At 29.3% G+C, this 20,554-nt stretch overlaps 3 protein-coding genes and 2 long non-coding RNA genes across 35 annotated transcripts in view; 2 read left to right on the top strand and 3 right to left on the bottom strand.

The window, feature by feature from the left end:
* LOC111418609 (calcium-activated potassium channel slo) overlaps positions 1 to 7,518 on the bottom strand; it is a 73,290-nt gene extending 65,772 nt beyond the window's left edge. For 10 of the 30 annotated variants that reach the window (XM_023051200.2, XM_023051178.2, XM_023051185.2 and 7 more), the window contains exon 1: positions 6,870 to 7,477. In XM_023051200.2, coding sequence (XP_022906968.2) covers positions 6,870 to 7,229 — 360 coding nt within the window. In that variant the 5' untranslated portion in view covers positions 7,230 to 7,477. Of the gene's footprint in view, positions 1 to 6,869 lie in introns of all 30 variants that reach the window. The other 20 variants (XM_023051188.2, XM_023051195.2, XM_023051191.2 and 17 more) reach the window with 15 other exon arrangements.
* On the top strand, positions 873 to 1,164 carry LOC139429264 (uncharacterized). The gene is made up of 2 exons (XR_011639937.1): positions 873 to 1,005; positions 1,054 to 1,164. It is a non-coding gene; the product is annotated as an uncharacterized lncRNA (long non-coding RNA).
* A 264-nt stretch (positions 7,519 to 7,782) lies between the features above and the next one.
* LOC139429243 (uncharacterized) lies at positions 7,783 to 17,641 on the bottom strand. Its single transcript, XM_071194784.1, has 4 exons — positions 17,499 to 17,641; positions 17,318 to 17,381; positions 16,264 to 16,558; positions 7,783 to 8,412 (listed from the first exon to the last, which is right to left on the bottom strand). The coding sequence occupies exons 3-4, from the start codon at positions 16,542 to 16,544 to the stop codon at positions 7,845 to 7,847; spliced, it is 849 nt and encodes a 282-aa protein (XP_071050885.1). The 5' UTR covers positions 16,545 to 16,558; positions 17,318 to 17,381; positions 17,499 to 17,641; the 3' UTR covers positions 7,783 to 7,844.
* Positions 11,030 to 16,257, bottom strand: LOC139429246 (uncharacterized). The gene is made up of 2 exons (XR_011639911.1): positions 15,782 to 16,257; positions 11,030 to 15,738 (listed from the first exon to the last, which is right to left on the bottom strand). It is a non-coding gene; the product is annotated as an uncharacterized lncRNA (long non-coding RNA).
* LOC111421691 (Secretion-associated Ras-related 1) lies at positions 17,333 to 19,264 on the top strand. Of its 2 annotated transcripts, none has more exons than XM_023054868.2 (6): positions 17,333 to 17,467; positions 17,664 to 17,719; positions 17,947 to 18,066; positions 18,382 to 18,447; positions 18,506 to 18,741; positions 18,803 to 19,264. In XM_023054868.2, exons 2-6 carry the CDS (start codon positions 17,677 to 17,679, stop codon positions 18,917 to 18,919), a joined length of 582 nt encoding a protein of 193 aa, XP_022910636.1. In that variant the 5' UTR covers positions 17,333 to 17,467; positions 17,664 to 17,676; the 3' UTR covers positions 18,920 to 19,264. The 2 variants fall into 2 exon arrangements, with proteins under 2 accessions (XP_022910636.1, XP_071050886.1); XM_071194785.1 differs by lacking the exon at positions 17,947 to 18,066 and adding an exon at positions 17,773 to 17,898 and having other exon boundaries at positions 17,342 to 17,467.
* Positions 19,265 to 20,554: the final 1,290 nt, after the last annotated feature.

The following is a 20,554-nucleotide window of genomic DNA, read 5'->3' as shown; positions in this document are numbered from 1 at the left end:
ATATACAGCAATTCAGCGTAATCTAATACTAGAGACGCACGGCTAAACCCGAATGTTAAACAACAATCTAGCACTGAATAATAACTAAAACTAGAACTAACAGAACAAGTTATACTGTATTTACAAGAATTTCTAAGATAATTCAACAACTTTCAAGAGGTTTTAAACAAAATCCATCAATTTTAGATGATTTCCAAATACAACCAGATATTTCTGACATGGTTTCTATCAAATAATTTAGATCATTTTGAGTTATTAACACAGTTAATTAACATTTTTTTATTCATAACTTTAAATTGTTTGATTTGTTTGTTATAAGCTGTCATTGCCAATAATAAATAAATTCCACCAACACAAAAAAATATTTTTTCGGCATATTTTTGGATCGGTTTATTAAAATTAAATTAAATTCTTTATTTATATCGCTTCAGTATATATTTTTGATTAATTATGTTTATATTGAAAAATTCATGAAGAATTTTTTTAAATTTTTAATTATAAAATTTAATCGCTACCTGCTGCCATCTATTATCTCAAATTTCTATAGATAATTTAATTATGTATTTTTTTATGTATTGTTACGAAGACAACAATCTAAAATTTTAAAAATTAATTGATTTTGTAGTTCAGTATTTTAATTACAAAAATAAGTACAAAAATGATTTTGTTTGGAAATGGAAATAAAATGGAAATAGTCGTAAGCGCCATCTATGGTTAAAATAATGAATTTGATTCATTATTAATAACTATTTCCTTAAAATTAAAATATTATGGAAAATGAATGACTAATAAATAATATTTTTGCCGGTAAAGTAAATTGATGTCAAATTCAAATAAAATCTGGAAATTTTAACTTTTTTTAAGCAGGTGAAATCAGCTGTTCTTTTTAGGTTATAAAACTCATCTGACAACCTCCTGTACTTGTGTCAAAATTTGGATTGAAACGAATGAAACCAAAGCTTTTAATTAATTAAAAAAATTCTAAGTACCAAAACTTAAAAAAAAGTAAGGTAATAAACACTTTAAAATCAATAATTAATCTAATCTTTTAAGTGTGCTTAAGAAGCCGTTCATTTCAAAATCAAAGATTTGATTACCGAAATATCATCCAAAAACTATATTACAACAAATTATGACTGAAATATAAAATTATTTTAAAACAAACATTGGCATTTTCATTGAGAATTTTTGTTTTTAATTTTAAACGCTTTGATAATTATAATTTTCAGTTTTTAATCGCTTTGTCGCAACGCAACTCGTTAATCTTACAAAACAGGTCAAATTATACGATCATATTGTGGCAATAAAATCGTTTGTTGCAGGAAATTGTGGTCATAACAAACTTTGTTAGCGATAAAAGAACTAAAAACAAGAATGTAAACCTAATTTTTTTTCATGTTTGATTGTTAACGTTCTCGATGAAGTGAAAAGGACAATCTATATATACTTGAATACAACCTAAATGTAGTTTTAAAATTAGCTGGGTTGTAATAGTTAAAACTGATTTTAATTTTAATTACACATGAATGTTTTGTTTTGATAAATTAAATTTGTAATAATTTAGAAGTTTCAGTTTTCATGAATTGATTACTGAAACGATCGAACACTGACATTGAACCCAACACATTGTAGTGACGGCGTGATTAATGAGTTAATAAACGCTGGCCAATTGCCAATAGTGTCATTTTAAACAGATTTTAAATTCACTTTTTTGTCGGATTATAAAAGATTTCTAAAAAATGATTTTTCATTAAATTTCTATTAAGATTAAATGGTGAAGTGTTCAGGTATAAAAAAGTTTTAAAATCTGCATATATATCTCGCAGAAGATACTTTGCGTTTTAAAAATAGACCCGGGTAGAGAGTCTCTACTCTAAGATATTATTGGAATACAGTGGTGTCTTGAAATAAACCACGTTTTTCAGTTTTTCCAAAAATAACATTTTCAGATTTTAATCGTCATTTTAAATCTTTCAATGTTTCACTTAACATGACAAACTTCTGGTATTTTCTAATTTAATTATTAAATCGTTTAGTACTTTTCCCTTCAATGTTTGTTTTTAGGTTGATATAGGAATTTGATCTGTTTTGACTGGACGATAACTGACCCGCGGGACCCGAACTAAATACATAAATATTAATAACTCATCTTTTAATTTTTATATCATCTTAGCTTCTTCAATAAAGTCAAAAATAAATAAATATTAACCCTTTGTGTCCCGACGGTACTTTAAAGTACCAGTAGTTTTAAACACTCATTTTAAACTGTAGTAATCTATTCGGCCCATTTAGAACTGTCGGTACTTTCTACTATACAAGAAAGAATCTGTATAAAAAATGACGCAATCCGCACTGTAGGGTTTTTAGGTATATTTAAACTTATTCATTCAGATGTGAGGTTAGAAGTTTAGTGAAAAGTAGTGTTGAATTTTGTTGTTCAAAAAGTCAAAAATTTATCTCTTTGATAAATGGTTATTAGGTATGATTATTACAGATCATTATAAAAAGAAAGCATTCAGCTTTAGTTTAAAATAAGTCTCATTCCTTAATTTCAATAAATACGGTTTCCAGGAATTTTTAAATTAGCATCTTTTTTGACACTCTTAGGTTATACGAAAATGTAAGTTTTATTTCAACATTTTTTTTCTCAATATTTTTCCAATCCAACCCATCAATTATCATACATTATTTTAAAGAGAAAGCTACGAGCTTTAATTTAGAATAAGTCTCATTCCTTAATTTCAATAAAAACGGCTTCCAGGAATTTTTAAATTAGCATCTTTCTTGACACTCTAAGGTTATACGAAAATGTAAGTTTTATTTCAACACTTTTTTTCCTAATATTTTTCCAATCCAACCCAACAATTATTATACATCATTTTAAAGAGAAAGCTTTGAGCTTTAATTTAGAATAAGTCTCATTCCTTAATTTCAATAAACACGGCTTCCAGGAATTTTTAAATTAGCATTTTTTTTGACTCTTTTAAATGTAAGTGTTGTTTCAACATTTTTTTTCTTAATATTTTTCCAATCCAACCCATCACTTATCATACATTATTTTAAAGAGAAAGCTTTGAGTTTTAATTTAGAATAAGTCTCATTCCTTAATTTCAATAAATACGGCTTCCAGGAATTCTTAAATTACCATCTTTTTTGACACTCTTAGGTTATATGAAAATGTAAGTTTTATTTCAACATTTTTTTTCCTAACATTTTTCCAATCCAACCCATCAATTATCATACATTATTTTAAAGAGAAAGCTTTGAGCTTTAATTTAGAATAAGTCTCATTCCTTAATTTCAATAAATACGACTTCCAGGAATTTTTAAATTAGCATCTTTTTTGACACTTTTAGGTTATACGAAAATGTAAGTTTTGTTTCAACATTTTTTTTCTCAATATTTTTCCAATCCAACCCAACAATTATTATACATCATTTTAAAGAGAAAGCTTTGAGTTTTAATTTAGAATAAGTCTCATTCCTTAATTTCAATAAATACGACTTCCAGGAATTCTTAAATTACCATCTTTTTTGACACTCTTAGGTTATACGAAAATGTAAGTTTTAATTCAACATTTTTTTTCCTAATATTTTTCCAATCCAACCCATCAATTATCATACATTATTTTAAAGAGAAAGCTTTGAGCTTTAATTTAGAATAAGTCTCATTCCTTAATTTCAATAAATACGGCTTCCAGGAATTCTTAAATTACCATCTTTTTTGACACTCTTAGGTTATATGAAAATGTAAGTTTTATTTCAACATTTTTTTTCCTAACATTTTTCCAATCCAACCCATCAATTATCATACATTATTTTAAAGAGAAAGCTTTGAGCTTTAATTTAGAATAAGTCTCATTCCTTAATTTCAATAAATACGACTTCCAGGAATTTTTAAATTAGCATCTTTTTTGACACTTTTAGGTTATACGAAAATGTAAATTTTGTTTCAACATTTTTTTTCTCAATATTTTTCCAATCCAACCCAACAATTATTATACATCATTTTAAAGAGAAAGCTTTGAGTTTTAATTTAGAATAAGTCTCATTCCTTAATTTCAATAAATACGACTTCCAGGAATTCTTAAATTACCATCTTTTTTGACACTCTTAGGTTATACGAAAATGTAAGTTTTAATTCAACATTTTTTTTCCTAATATTTTTCCAATCCAACCCATCAATTATCATACATTATTTTAAAGAGAAAGCTTTGAGCTTTAATTTAGAATAAGTCTCATTCCTTAATTTCATTAAATACGGTTTCCAGGAATTTTTAAATTAGCATCTTTTTTGACACTCTTAGGTTATACGAAAATGTAAGTTTTATTTCAACATTTTTTTTCTCAATATTTTTCCAATCCAACCCATCAATTATCATACATTATTTTAAAGAGAAAGCTTTGAGCTTTAATTTAGAATAAGTCTCATTCCTTAATTTCAATAAATACGACTTCCAGGAATTTTTAAATTAGCATCTTTTTTGACACTTTTAGGTTATACGAAAATGTAAGTTTTGTTTCAACATTTTTTTTCTCAATATTTTTCCAATCCAACCCATCAATTATCATACATTATTTTAAAGAGAAAGCTGCGAGCTTTAATTTAGAATAAGTCTCATTCCTTAATTTCAATAAAAACAGCTTCCAGGAATTTTTAAATTAGCATCTTTTTTGACACTCTTAGGTTATGCGAAAATGTAAGTTTTATTTCAACATTTTTTTTCTCAATATTTTTCCAATCCAACCCAACAATTATTATACATCATTTTAAAGAGAAAGCTTTAAGCTTTAATTTAGAATAAGTCTCATTCCTTAATTTCAATAAATACGGCTTGCAGGAATTTTTAAATTAGCATCTTTTTTGACACTTTCAGGTTATACGAAAATGTTAGTTTTAAATCAATACTCTTTTTCTCAATATTTTTCTAATTCAACCCAACGATTATAATACATCGATTTAAACAGAAAGCTTTAAGCTTCAATTTACAATAAGTTTCATTTCTAAATTTCAATAAACACGGCTTCCAGGAATTTTTGAATTAGCATCTTTTTTGACACTTAGATTATGCGAAAATAGGGGGATTACATATTTTGCTAAAATTGATTCCAAAGGCCTTCACTGAGTGTATTTTGATAGCGTTTTAATTCTGTCTGATTCTGTCACAAGGTTTCAAAATTTTTAACTTCTTGGGACACAAAGGGTTAATAGTAACAAAGCATATACATATTCTCAATTCTCAGCTAAGCTGAGGTCGCTTGCGGCCTGAGGCGTTTTAATATATGATGTTAAGTATGTTCAGTTGATTCCGCAAGCAACCTCGGCTTAATTAGGACAATTCATCTTATCCTTCTTTGTGTTAATTGTGGCGTCTCAACCGCAAGCACCCTAGGCTTAACTGAAACTGAGAAAGTATGGTTTCGCTTTATTAAGCTAAGATCTATAAGATCTAATGTGTAATGATAACTAATCTTTTTAAATTATTAATTAAATTCGTTATATGAAAAACTAGAGTTTAGCCGTGCGTCTCTTAAATCGGCTAAACCCGAATGTTTCCAGTTTTAGGTCTAGTGTTAGTTCCACTTTTAGTTTAATGAAAAATATACAACAACCTAACGCTGAATAACAAACTAGATCTAGAAACATTCGGGTTTAGCTGTGCGTCAGCAAAAGTGCAATATTGTTAAGAATAAAATTTGTTACATTTGGTTTTTTCTTAAGATGCTCCGATTCCAGAGAATTACCTCTAATAGAGTTTCTAGCTCTAGGTCTAGTGTTAGTTCTAGTGACAGTGTTTGATAGCACTAGTTAGCAGTAGATTACGCTGAATTGTTATATATTACTATTGAACTAATACTTTTTAAAGCGTTTAACCGAAACTTTCTAGGCCTAGTGTTAGTTTTAGTTTAATGAAAAATATACAACAATCCAACGCTGAACAACAACTAAAATTAGAACTAACACTAGAACTAGAAACATTCGGGTTTAGCCGTCTTAAGAGACGTGCGGCTAAACCCGAATGTTTCTAGTTCTAGGTCGAGTGTTAGTTCCACTTTTAGTTCAATAAAAATATACAACAATCTAGCGCTGAATAACAATTATAACTAGAATTACTGCCTTTGATTTATACATCGTATAGACAACTCGGGGAATACCCGAGTTATATTTAAATATATTGATGTATTAAATAGTACATCAATAAGTACTTTTGTAATTTTATGTATATTTATGTATTAAATTTATAACGGTGATATTATCATATAATTGCACCGTTTTATTAGATAGCTGTGTTGCATTGCGACAAACTGATTAAAAACGAAATTTAAAATATTTCGAATGCACGAAGAGATAGAGATGCGATCCCTACACGTAGGTCTCAAATCGATATAACAGTGACCTAGTATCTTCAACCCCCCTTTGTCGAACGTTTCAAGACTAGAAAATAACCGTCTTTTTCAGTAATTTTTAGTGTACTTTTCATCGAACAAACACATTCATTAACTAAATAGGAGCAGCGCTGAGAATTTACGACCGTTGTAACAACAATTTTGTAACGAGGAATATTAAAATTTATGGCCCAGTTTCTCGCTTTGAGAACTCGAAAAGAGTAATATCTTTGTTTTAATTATGTCTTTATTGGTAATTAAGATCTTCGTGTTATGTGAATTTGACTTTGGATTATGACTTGGGGCAAATTAATTGGTCGAATTTATTTATTTGAAAGCACACGCAATGTTTTTTCCTTTTTTTAGCTTAATTTGTAGTTTTATGGGAAATTATCGGATTTATTCAATTGGAAAATATGTGTTATTTACTTATAATTTAAAAAAAATTAAGGTGTATTATAAAATTGTAAAAAAAAGTCTTACGAGTATTCTTCCTGTTGTGGTTTGTCCAGAAATTAATTCTCCAGCCCAATCTTTAGCTTCAGTCATAAAAGTTCCTTCAAACTCTTGTTTACCCTGTCTCGCAGCTTTTTGCTCCTTTTGTTTTGGGTCATTTGGTCCATACTCAGCATCTTTTCGACAGCAAAGAAACGCAAACGCCCTCCATATGAGTACAATGAGGAGACCGGCCAAGAATGTACAAATACTGCTTAATAAAAAGCACCAGTACTTCCTGACGGTAAGGCATTCCTCAATGCTAACGGTCGCCTCAATTCCTGAAGAAGACGGCGACGCCGAAGACACCGCCGACTGCTCAGTGGTCAGAACGACGGTGCTCGTCATGACGTCGTCCTCTGGGAGGCGACTTCCTTCCGAAAATCGTTCTTTTTCATACGCGTTTTTCAATTAATTTTTCAAATTTCGTTTTAAAAGTGATGAACGCGATCCGCGAAAACTTTTCTTTCATAGTTGTCCCCGCGAACCTTTTGAGGTGGACGCGCGGAGTTTTTTATTTAGAGCGCGGAACGTAATCAGAAGACGCCGAACGGAGACTGTTGCGACGGCGTCGCGGAAACCTTTACGATCGATACTCGACGGTGGGGACGTCGCGACGCTTGCGCCACCGACAAAACGGCGACGAAAACGACGACGCCGGGATTGATCTGGCGAGACACCACGAGTTTCTTCTTACAAATCTCACTTTTATCTATCTAGTTCTTTAATTCCTTCAAACACTTCATTAAGAAATATATAATTTAATAAAAAATATTTAACATAATCCCTTAACACTAATTCAACACCTAAAACTAGTTAAACACACGTGCAATTATGTTTACTAATTTTTTATAAATTCAAAAATAACCTTACAAATTTATTATAGGCAACCCAATACACATTTTAATTTCAACAAAATTTATTTTCTCTAAAAACACATTATAACGATTTAAATTATTATAATCAATTTAAAAATTTTAAATTTCTCGCACTATTTAAATTGCTTTCGACACCTTTCCCTTTTAAATCGAAATTTAAATTAGTTGCGTTCGATAAAGCTGATAAACATTTTCCTTGTTGCAATGATTGCAAAGGCATCGCCGACACCGATCGGAATTGATTTAAATTCACATCAATCGGTGGTAAAGTTAAATGTTTTCGATTCACGTTTGAACAACGTTTTTGAGTAATTTTTGGTTCCAAATAGGGTAACGAGGTGTATTCCTCTTGTGTCGCACAATTTAATAAATTCCTCGTGCCGATATTCCCAGATTTATTTCCGAAAGGTGCTGGGGAAATTCGTAACAAACTCTCGAAGTCTCTTTCTAACATTTCTAACTGATTGTGTACCATCGTTTTTCTCCGTTCCCTTTGGATTGGTTTTGTCGGTTTGGGATGTGATAATTTGTGACACAATTTTGTTATGAATTCATCTATAGCGGGTTGAACTGGTTTCATACTGATTCGAGAAGACATTGGCGTTGTTGGGTAACTTCTCTTTCGTGTTGTTGAAGTTATTTGAATCGAAGATCTTTAATATAAAACACTTTATATACTATAATTCAAGAATCAACATGTCGCTTATAGTTGTGCGTCTCTTAAGACGGCTAAACCTAAATGTTTCTGGTTCTAGGTCTACACTAACACTATACCTAGATCTAGAAACATTCGGATTTAGCCACACATCTCTAAAGACGGCTAAACCCGAATGATTTTAGTTCCAGGTAAAGTGTTAGTTCTAGTTTTACACCAGCACTGTCTTGAGAGACATGCAACTAAATCCGAATGTTTTTAGTTTTTGGTCTAGTGTTAGTTCTAGTATGAACACAGAGTCTATTGTCACACAGTCTACCTAATGACAAAAAACAAGGGTGTTTCATACAAAAACCCAGTAAACAAGAAACATCTGTGAAACATTTCAATTTTAACGTACAATGAATTAAATGAAACATTTTACAACTACGTTTCATATACGTGACAGATACGATTGTTACGAAACGTATCTAAAGATATGTATCAAATACATTTCAGTAAGAATATTTATGAAATATTAAAATATGTAGCAGAAACATTTCATTTGAAACATTTCTCTACAAATGTGTCTGAAACATGTCTGAACATCTTCATCAGCGCCTGTGAACGTACGCGCATGTTCCAAGGCGCGGTGACTCATCAGCGTCTTGTCACGACTTGTTCTATTGTGTGTTTTGTTCTGTTCAGTTCTGTTCTCAGTTCCTTTGAATCGTTTTCTATATATCTGTTCTGTGGCTCGAATATTGGTTTAGAATGGCGCAGATAAGTTTCGTATAAGTTTTTTTATATATCACCACTAGGTTTGAGTGCGGGAAGTTAGCCCCCCATTTTTTGATTTTAAATTTTTTTATTGTTGTTCTAGATTGTTCTAGAGTTGTTCTACATTGTTCCAAAGCGGCAAATCGAAAAAATAAAAACTCCGCGAGAAAACCGAAAAAACAGGTTTTTTGACTAGCCCCCCATTTTTGGAAAAATCAAATTTTCTTTGTTGTTCTGGGTTGTTCTAGTTGTTCTAGTTATTGTTCTAGAAAATCAAAATTATGGGATACAGCATTACGAAGTTATAACTAAAAATAGGTTTGGCCGCCGAAATGTCTAGTTGATTACTGTGACCATAGTTTTTCTATTATCAATTCCATATTACAAATATATACTTGTTATAGCTAACGCAATCTGGAACAGCTATTATTTTCACTAGAACAACTCTCTAAAGGGCACTTTACTCTTTGAAAATTAAAGTTTTTGGAAGTTTCAGTCAGTAATTCTTGTGTCAGCGGTTTTATATTACACAATAAGAATTAAAAAACATAGAACAATCTAAAATAACTGAAACTTTGCCGATTCAAATTGTTCTAGATGTGTTTTTTGTTTAACACGGACATTAATTTTGTAAAATCACATATTTTTTGTTGCTCTAAATTGTTCTTGTTGTTCTAGGTACTTAAAATGTTTATTTAATCACTGCGGCTTTACTTCTTTTAAACTTTCATATTAAAAATTAGTACTTACAACAATTAAAACAATTCAGAACAGCTGTTATTTTCATGAGAAAAACCTTAAATCTCAGTTGTTGTGATATCGGACAGGTTTTGTTGAATCAGTGAACCCAATCTTTAATATAATAATAGTTTTAAAAAACTAAAAAAATATGGAATAATCTGACCATTATAATTTTCTAAAAATCACAAGTTTTACCTTTCTCTTTAAACTTATAATAGTAAAACATAAGATGCGATTTAAAGTGTATTTTATTTTGTATAAACTAAGTAATAAATTAATAAATAAACTAAACTAACAAATAAAACAATAACTATTCGATCAGTATTACTATATCAGTACAATAACTTATTCTAAGGTAAACTATAACTACATAAACTAAATTATGTAAATAAACTAATATCATGGAATAATACGGTTACATCACTTTGCTCATTTATAAACATATATGCACATTTGTGCATTTATTTCAGTAGCTTTTTCAACCTGTACGTTTTTTTTCGTAAATCATTAAATAATATCCAATTGGCATTGTTGGGCACAAATGCCGGGTAGTGTCCTACATCATTCAAAGATTTCAAAGATTCAAAGACAAATTGCGTGCGTAATCACTCAATTTTGTTTTATTGTTCTTTCCATTCGTTGTTTCTATAAACACACCACATTTTTTGCAATTGTTGCTTAGAGCTTGCATGTAGTTTTCTATTACTTGCTTTAGCTGTACATAGCCAAATATTGTTACGATGTCAATGTCGATTGGTAAAATTATGTTTTTATGGAAAGTAACGTTTAAACAATTATTGCAGTTTTTAGTCGTACAATAACTAAATTCTTCTTTAAATAGTTGTGTGCAAAGAAACGCAATATTTGAAAAAGCATTCACTATTATCACGCCAGCAATATTCTGGTTTCCAAAATAATTTATTCCTGTTAATAGTTCAGCTCTTTTTTTATATGCTGCTTTACTAGAACCGGTTTTTAAAAATAATTTTATTAAACTAAAGCAATCTGTGCAAACATTCTCAACATGATTTCTAAATGGTGTGTAAAATGCTAAACTATGAAATGTACTGTCGAATCCGCAAGTATTTTGAACAATATATTTTTTATTGAAATAGATATTAATGAAACTTACTTATGAACTTATGAAAGAATTACTAACTGAAACTTCCAAAAATTTTAATTTTTAAAAAGTAAAGTGTTCTTTATAGAGATTGCTTATGTATAATAAGTATATATTTGTGATATGAAACTGAAAATAGAAAAACTATGGTCACAGCAATCACCTAGACATTTTGGCAGCCCAACCTACTTTTGTTAGTTTAGTTTATTTATTAATTTATTACTTTGTTTTACAAAATAAAATATACTTTAAATCGCAACTTATGTTTTATTATTATAAGTTTAAAGAGAAAGGTGATTTTTAGGAAATTAGATGGTCAGATTATTCCATATTTTTTAATTTTTCATTCCTGTCCGATATCACAACAACTGAAATTTAAGGTTTTTCCAGTGAAAATAACAACTGCTCTGAATTGTTTTAATTGTTGTAAGTACTAATTTTTAATATGAAACTTTAAAAGAACTAAAGCCGCAGTGATTAAATAAACATTTTAAGTACCTAGACAACAAGAACAATTTAGAGCAACAGAAAATATGTGATTTTGCAAAATTAATGTCCGTGTTAAACGTAAAACACATCAAGAGCAATTTGAATCGGCAAAGTTTGAGTTATTTTAGATTGTTCTATGTTTTTTAATTCTTATTGTGTAATATAAAACCGCTGACACAAGAATTACTGACTGAAACTTCCAAAAACTTTAATTTTCAAAGAGTAAAGTGCCCTTTAGAGAGTTGTTCTAGTGAAAATAATAGCTGTTCCAGATTGCGTTAGCTATAACAAGTATATATTTGTAATATGGAATTGATAATAGAAAAACTATGGTCACAGCAATCAACTAGACATTTCGGCGGCCAAACCTATTTTTAATTATAACTTCGTAATGCTGTATCCCATAATTTTGATTTTCTAGAACAATAACTAGAACAACTAGAACAACTCAGAACAACAAAGAAAATTTGATTTTTCCAAAAATGGGGGGCTAGCCAAAAAATCCGTTTTTTCGGTTTTCTCGCGGAGTTTTTATTTTTTCGATTTGCCGCTTTGGAACAATGTAGAACAATTCTAGAACAATCTAGAACAACAATAAAAAATTTAAAAATCAAAAAATGGGGGGCTAACTTCCCGCACTCACTAGGTTTAGTTATTTTTAAATTTATCTAAAAACATTCTTGTTTAAAATGGTGACTTAAATCTTGTGATTGAATTTAACCGAAGAATATTATATTGACATAAAGTTATTCCTTAACCAACGCGATGTATTCGCTGCGACGGCGATTGTTACGCTTGATAATGTTGTCGCCAAGTCGACACGGCGGCAAATGAACATGCACAAACGTGCCCAAACCGACTTTTTCAATTGTCAGGTGACAACGACAAAAACCGTGGGTGTAGCGATACTTTCGCGTCGGTCTGGCGACGTCATGCGAAACAATCGCCGTTACAGCGAATAAATCGCGTTGGTTAAGGAGTTTAAAACTTTTTCCATGACCGAATTCTAATTTAAACATACATTTTAGTGGCAGTTGGGGAGAGCTTCCATTTAACTGATAAAGAATATGAAGTGGTAGTAAGCAATTGGTTACGACAAGCGAATTTACGTTATAATAGGCGAAATAAGGAAACCGCAGATGAGATAATAAAGAATATTGTTATTTTCTTTTAGTATTCTTTCTTTCGTTTACTCGTCGCAATACTGAAAACGTAGTGCAAGAATCGCATCTCAAATATGAAACAAATTTAAAAATTTTGTTTTGCCATTTCTCCATATATGTATATTTTATGTAGTTTTGTACTTTTATGTTTTAGTTTTATATAGGTTATTTAAATTTTAGTTAAATTTCTTAGTCTTGAACAATCATAAAAAGATGATGAAAGAGATCCCCAGTTTCTTCAGACTACAAGTAAAGAAGACCTATTTATTTTGTAAAAGTCTTATTGTTATAAGTGAGACCACATGTTGTAAAATTCTTTTTATCAAGAAAAATAAACAATTCCACGACTGTAGTACATCGTTTGTGGTACATTACTTGTTTTATTGTATTATCTGACATGTAAATTGTCATGTAACTGTTTTTGTAAGTTATTTTGTAATACTGATAGTTTCTCTCCATAAAAAGAATTTTACAACATGTGATATCTCCAATAACTAATGTAAGATAAAAAAAATGTTAAATATATTATTATAATTATTATTATTAAATATATTATAGGTATTCTTTACTTGTAGTCTGAAGAAGCTGGGGATCTCTGGCGAAACATCACAAATATATGTGTTTTAATTGAAACAATGTTTCGTTTGAGAAAAAAAAATTCTTTCGGTTATTCATATACAGGTGTCTCAGCGAAACCGGTCATTAGAACGTTTCTGGGGTTCTGGCGAAAATAAAAATTTGAGAATTCAGACTTAAGTATTATCAATTACGATCTCTTCGTCTAAAATATTTTCAGATTTCTTGCACTTCCGGTTATACCGGAAGCCGCCACCAACTTTATTTTTTTTAATGGAACACCCTGTATATTTTTACATATTTGGATTTGTCTGTTTTCAAGGTTTATAAATAACTTTACTTTTTGCAATTTGATTCGGTTGTTCTCGAGTTATTCGAATTTTTCTAGAAAAATCTGCTCCAACAGACATTTGTTCAAAAAATCAGAAAACACTCAATTTTTGGGATATCAATTTAGGACTGAGAACATACTTAAGCAATATGATGGAGTCTGTTTTGGTGCCGAGAACTGCGGTCTAAAACGTTTGATCACTTTACTATGGCACGTTAACTTTTCAAAATTTGGAAATACCATAACTTCATTTTTTTAAATGGCACCCCCCATATTTTATTTTTTAGTCGTCTTCGGTGTCTCATTATACATCTTTTATATCCCATATGACCCATACCTAATATTAATAGTTTGGGAGATAATTAGGGTTTTTTGAAAAATGCACACATATCATATGGATATTTAGCCTAGTGTGCCATGAAAAACAAGCCTTCTCAATGAGTTCTTGTCAAAGAGTCACTTGTTTACGTCACTTGATGCATGTGAGCTAATAATTATCTGTTATGTCCCTTAATATTAGTACTGAAACGAGTTAAAATCGATAACAATAACGAAAGTAATATTTACACAAATCAAGAAATTCTTAATTTATTTTTTATGCATGAAAGAGCGACAAAGTTCGTAGTATGATTCCCAGATCTTCTTTGGCAGCTCGAATTGAGGTGTTGGGACTGCGCTCGAAATAAGCCAAGGTATTCACCTCTTCCGTTGCATTATCTACTACATTTTTTGGTCAGTTTAACACGTCATTAATTCGTAAATGCAAAAAATTTGCTTCTATTCCTCTAAATTTACCTTTTGTCATCGGAGATAAATGTGGATAATTTTCATTAAACATTCTGCAAGTTCTACTAAGAACTTTGTCGCACTTTTCGTGCACAAAAAATAAATTATGGATTTCTTCATTATTTACGTTATTAATATATATTTTAACTGGTTTTAGACTCACAAGCATCAAACAACCTAAATTAGACTTTGACGTTTATCAATAAGTCATTAAACATTTGTTTTCCATGGCACACTAGGTTAATATTCATATGATATGTGAGCATTTTTCAAAAAACCCTAATTATTTCTCAAACTATTAATGTTAGGCATAGGACATATAGAATATAAAAGATGTAAAATGAGACGCCGAAGACGACTAAGTAATAAAATATGGGGGATGCCATTTAAAAAAATGAAGTTATGGTGCTTCCAAATTTCGAAAAGTTAACGTATCATAGTAAAGTGACCAAACGATCTAGACAGCCGTTCTCGGCACCAAAACATACTCCATTATGTTGTTTAAGCATGTTCTGAATCCTAAATTGATATCTCAAAAATTGAGTGTTCTATGATTTTTTGAACAAATGTCCGCTGGAGCAAATTTTTCTAGAAAAATTCGAATAACTCGAGAATTGTTGGTTCAAATTGCAAAAAGTAAAGTTATTTATAAACCTTCAAAACAGATAAATCCAAATATGTAAAAATATACAGGATGTTCCATTTAAAAAAATAAAGTAGGTGGCGACTTCCGGTATAACCGGAAGTGCTAGAAATCTGAAAATATTTTAGATGAAGAGAACGTAATTGATAATACTTAAGTCTGCATTCTCAAATTTTTTGTTTGCCTAGAACCCCAGAAACGTCTAATGACCGGTCTCGCTGAGACACCCTGTATAAACAGAAGTAAAAATGATTAAAAATACCACTAATATGATCTAAATTTAACTTTATATTTAAATGACCTACATAAATTATTGGAATGTTTATGTTTAATTTGTTTACAAATAAGAATTTTATTTTAGTTACCATTTTAATATATTTTGTATACATATTTACTATATTTAATGCATACCTACTCTTATATTTACTTTATATGTCCTAATCAATGAGAAAACAGAATAGTAGAAATTATTGACTGATAATTTTGAAATTTGGTACAGTAGGTGGTAAGTAACAAGTATCGTACTTCTATTATTATTTTTCCTACCTTAAGGTATGATTTTGTTGCAGCTTCCACCGTCTGCGCCCTGGGTGGTATGCTCACAAATGCTTCCTCAGCATATGCATATCTTTTGAGGAAGCATGTATGAGCATCTTGTCCAGGATGCAGACGCTACACCTCAACGAAATTATATCTTTACATACATATGTACATCCCTGAAACGTCAACGAAACATTTTTAAATGTTTATGATACATACTATTAATGTAATGTAAATGTAAACAAAACATTACAGAAATAATTCAAAACCATTAATGAAACATTTTAGTAGTGTACCGTAATTGTCAGCTGTATGTTGCAGAAACGTTTCAATAAAACATAAAAAGGGTCGGACATTAGCAATTTCAGACACGTTTCATCTATGTTTCAGAAATATGTCGAAGAAACGTTTCATGTTTCAATAATATGTATCAGAAATGTTTCTGAAACGCAAATTTGTTTACTGGGAATATACGTTGTAATCTCACCTAGTTTAGTGAGAATAACTTAACTTTTAACTTTATCAGATTGATTTTGTGCATGGCTTTAAAATAAACAATTTGTAGGTTAGATGTTAACCAGTTTAATAGGAAAATGCATGGTTAAGATTGCTAATGACGTCACATCGAAAGTTTAATGTCGATTTTTAAGAGCTACATGATGATTCTTGAATTTTTCCCTTTATATTATTAAATTTTTTACCTTAATGATGGAAAAGTTTTTATCCAAAGTTTGTATTCGTCTTTGTCGTAATTTGGGGGGATGGGATCTAAACCTTTTAAAACTCTATGCATTCTTTCATATTCATCTTTTACTCTCAAAGTTGCTTCTTGTTCGCAGTCTTCTCCCCAGCTTAAAGAACTCGAGGATGATTTATCGAAACTTTGTTGATCATCGAAATACATTTTTTCGATTTCTTCGTGTTTTTGCTCAACTTTCTCTCGTACATTTCTATTTCTTTTCCCCAATTTATTTGTACACATATTTCTGTTTGTAACTGAAAAAGAAATATTGATTATTTTTATTTTAGGTTATAACCTCAAGTTATAAGGGCAGGATCGATAATATTTAAGTTTACAATTAAATTTATGAATGACTTAATCATTTTGATTTTCTTTGAAATTAATCAACTATTTTAAATGATTTAGACCGATTTAATATATAAATTAATAAAAATTTTAGAAATAAATTTGAATTTGGCGGGATATTGATTTGACAGTTGCAGTTGAAAAAATTTAATTCAAAAAGCATAATTATTAATAATTCGCGCTAAAATGAATTAAAATGATTAATTTAACATAAATTTTTAATATCTTATTTTAAATCTTCGTTTAAAAGAAAACTATTTGATGTAGTTGTCAGATTACAACTTACCTGTCATTTGACGTATTGAAAATATTTATTTTTATTATTTATTTAATTTTTATTTGTTGACATCTTAATAATAAATAGGAAAAGAGATTAGAATCTAAATAATTATTAAAATAAAATAGTAATAATAACATTTATTTGATTATTATTTAAACTTTTCAATTTGGATTTAATTGGAACTTGATTTGACTCAATAGGTACCGGAACTAAACGTGCTAAAATTAATAATCGATTTTTGCCGATTTGAAATTTTACTTATTACAAAAAATTATTAATTTTATATCGTTTTGTTATAGTTGTCTTATTTTTTTAATATCTTAGTTTAAATATTTCGCTATAAAAAGATAATAATTGACGTTACAGGAAATGTCACATCACAACTTACCGAATCAATTGACGTACCGAATATCCCTTCTTGTCATTGTGGCTCAGTTTTGTCCCAGACACAACTGCTTACGTTTTAATTTCATAAAAGATAGAAAATAAATCTAATTGAAAGTTTTGTAAATAGTTAAAAATAACCCGTTAGATATACGTAAGTAAAGCATATTTTCGTTAAAACTCACCTTCTTTTTAATCGCGAAAATTAACGAATTCCCCATTGTCATGATCAGATGGTAATTTTTATGTTACTACGTCGTTTTCGTGTCAATTTTATAATAATTACACGTTAAACACGATTATATACGCTTAAAAATAACATAGTTATAAATCAACTTATTTTTTTATAGATACTTTAACAGAATGTTCATCTGGGATTGGTTTACAGGCGTTTTGGGATATTTAGGTAAATTTTCTTTCCTTATAATAATTCGTTAAAAATTAATTCGTGAAACTTAGGCTTGTATAGCCGTAAAGGAAAATATATATTATGTGGATTACCGAATTCGGGTAAAACCACGTTAATCAAGTTACTTTTCGAAGAAGACTTAATTGAGTGTATTCCTTATCCGAATACAACGCTTGGTGAGTTTTTATTAACCTGTTACTAATATTTTGCATGTTATCGTGTAGGTCTTTGGAAAAAATCTGGGAAACTACTATTTTTGGGGCTGGATAATGCAGGGAAAACTACTTTGTTGCACATGCTAAAGGACGACAGATTAGCTCAACATGTTCCTACACTTCATCCCAGTAAGAATAAAAAGAAAATTTAATCCTATAAATAAATCGCAGCTTCATTTTGTAATTTTTTTGCATTACGTTTATGGACTTTGGCCAAATCTTTGTTTCCTTTCGTTCTTTTTTCGATTCTTATTTATAAATAGTTTTTAATTAAATTTTTAACAATATCCACTTTAAGGTTACAACAAATTTATTATCGTTACAGAAAAAAACGTAAATTTGATTGGGATAATAATTTTGATAAGCCTTATCTAAATGTAACTAAAATTTTTATATTTGTCAAGGTTTTCTTTCGTAAATTAATTTTTTCTTTGTCTTATTTAGCATCGGAAGAATTATCTATTGGAAATATGAGGTTTACAACTTTTGATTTAGGCGGACACACTCAAGGTAATTAAATTATTCTTTTATAATAAAAATAAATAAATAAATAAACTTTTATATTTAGCACGAAGAGTTTGGAAGGATTATTTCCCCGCTGTAGATGCAATAGTGTTTTTGGTTGATGCCCACGATCGAGAGAGGTTCACAGAAAGTAAAAATGAATTGGAATCTTTATTAACAGATGAAACATTATCAAATTGTCCCTTGTTAATACTCGGTAATAAAATTGATCTCCCTGGGGCTGCTTCCGAAGATGAATTAAGGCAGGTGTACGGATTATTTGGACAAACCACAGGAAAAGTAAATAACCAACAACATAACCTAATAATTAATTAATTAATTGACATAACCTCATTAATAGGGTAAAGTGCCAAGGTCTGATCTTCCAGGTCGTCCGTTAGAGTTATTTATGTGCTCCGTGTTGAAACGACAAGGATATGGAGAAGGTTTTCGTTGGTTAGCGCAATATATCGATTAAAAATTAAGAAATTAAAACTAAAAGGATGGGAAAGGGGTGATTCAAAGTTGCGACCATTTTTTTTATAAATAAAAGAAAAAATAGGATTTTTTTTTAAACAAACAGAATCTGTAATGTATATTAATAATTTCTTGAACTGGGAATTATTAGCTTGTAGGAAAAAATAATTTAAATAATATAATTTATTTATGGCTAATAATTTTTTTTGGTCTCAACAGAAGCGGAAATGAAACAAAAAAATAAATGTAAACTTTTTATAACGAGTTTATTTTTATTATTAATGAAATTATCCATTTTTTTTACAATGTCAAAATCAAAAAATTTAAATAAATTAATTAAAATGTGGTTTTTAATTTTTTTATTAAAAATATTAAAGTTATACAACCCAAATTACATTTTTTTTTTGTAATGTAAATATTTATCTGAGATTTATTATTATAAACAACAAACTCATAAACAAACCGTTTTTTTCACTTCATATTCTATTTTAATTAAAATAAAAATTATTAATAATATATTTAAAAACCTAACCTCACACAAATTATATTTTTGACTTTACTGGATAGATGGCGCTAGATAGCTTTAGAAACGTCAAATAAGTTTCTCGAATTAATGAAATTTAATAAATTTAGTTGTTGTAAAATGTTTTATATTAAGAAACGTGTAATAATATAGCAACATTTCTTGGTGTAATAAGAAATAACATCTCAAATTTAATTTTTGACTTTATTTTTCTCCGATAGATAGTTTTCCCCGTATAGTTTTAAAAATGTCAATTAAGTATTATTGATTTCGTGATAATCAAATTAAACTAAGATTAGAACTACCACTAGAAACTTTCGGGTTTTGCCGTGCGTCTTTTAATAAAAGGTTTGACGTTTCGGATGCCATGTTGCAACCTTCTTCAGAAACTGGTTCGAAGTGACGAGATCAAAAAATCGGTAACTATACAGTGCGCGGCAAAATTATGGAACATATTCAATAAATTGATAACAAATTTTTTTTTGCAAAAATGCCGAAACGGGTCAATTTTGGTTAATCATAACACACATTATGACACCATATTCACTTCCTGATAATCATTTTTTTATGAGTTATGACGTCATCGACATTTTTTTTAAATGGCACCATATGCATTTGTTTACAGAATCTGAAAGGATATTTTTTTCTGCGACCAACGATGTAAATATCGATATGGGTTACATAAGGAAAATTTTGAGAAAATTAGCTTTAAAGGTACAAATTTTATTTCTTTTTGTGAACGTAAAAATAGCCTTACACATGGGTAACCATGGAAACGCTTTGTTTGGTTTTAATAATGTCTATTCAAAAACGTCAAAATTAGTTTAGTGAGTGTTTAATTGAATTGAAACAATTTTTATAGCGATTAATTCGTGTATTTTTGGATTGTTTTCTGTGTTGTAATTGTTTGTTTGTATTTTTTTTTCTGTTTTATGTTGTTTAGTTTTGTATTATTTATTTTACAAATTTTATTTTTTTTTACAAAAATATAGTATTACCCTTGCGTAACCATGTACGTTGTCATGGTTCTTTAATTTTTTATTCTCTATTAAAAAACACTAATAATTTAAGTTTTAATGTGCAAGGTTTTAAGTTTTAATATTTAAAGTTATT

The sequence above is a fragment of the Onthophagus taurus genome, chromosome 3, assembly GCF_036711975.1.
Source record: "Onthophagus taurus isolate NC chromosome 3, IU_Otau_3.0, whole genome shotgun sequence".
Lineage (NCBI taxonomy): Eukaryota > Metazoa > Arthropoda > Insecta > Coleoptera > Scarabaeidae > Onthophagus > Onthophagus taurus.
Note: the sequence above shows the minus strand (reverse complement) of the source record. Positions and strands in the feature narration are given on the sequence as shown.

Coding starts and splice junctions, on each gene's coding strand:
- LOC139429243 (XM_071194784.1), bottom strand. CDS start 16,544: ATGTGTACAAATAAATTGGGGAAAAGAAATAGAAATGTACGAGAGAAA. Junction 8,413..16,263: donor AAAACTTTTCCATCATTAAG/GTAAAAAATTTA, acceptor TTTATATTAAAG/ATCTTCGATTCAAATAACTT.
- LOC111421691 (XM_071194785.1), top strand. CDS start 17,677: ATGTTCATCTGGGATTGGTTTACAGGCGTTTTGGGATATTTAG. Junction 17,720..17,772: donor AGGCGTTTTGGGATATTTAG/GTAAATTTTCTT, acceptor CGTGAAACTTAG/GCTTGTATAGCCGTAAAGGA. Junction 18,448..18,505: donor TTTAGGCGGACACACTCAAG/GTAATTAAATTA, acceptor TTTTATATTTAG/CACGAAGAGTTTGGAAGGAT.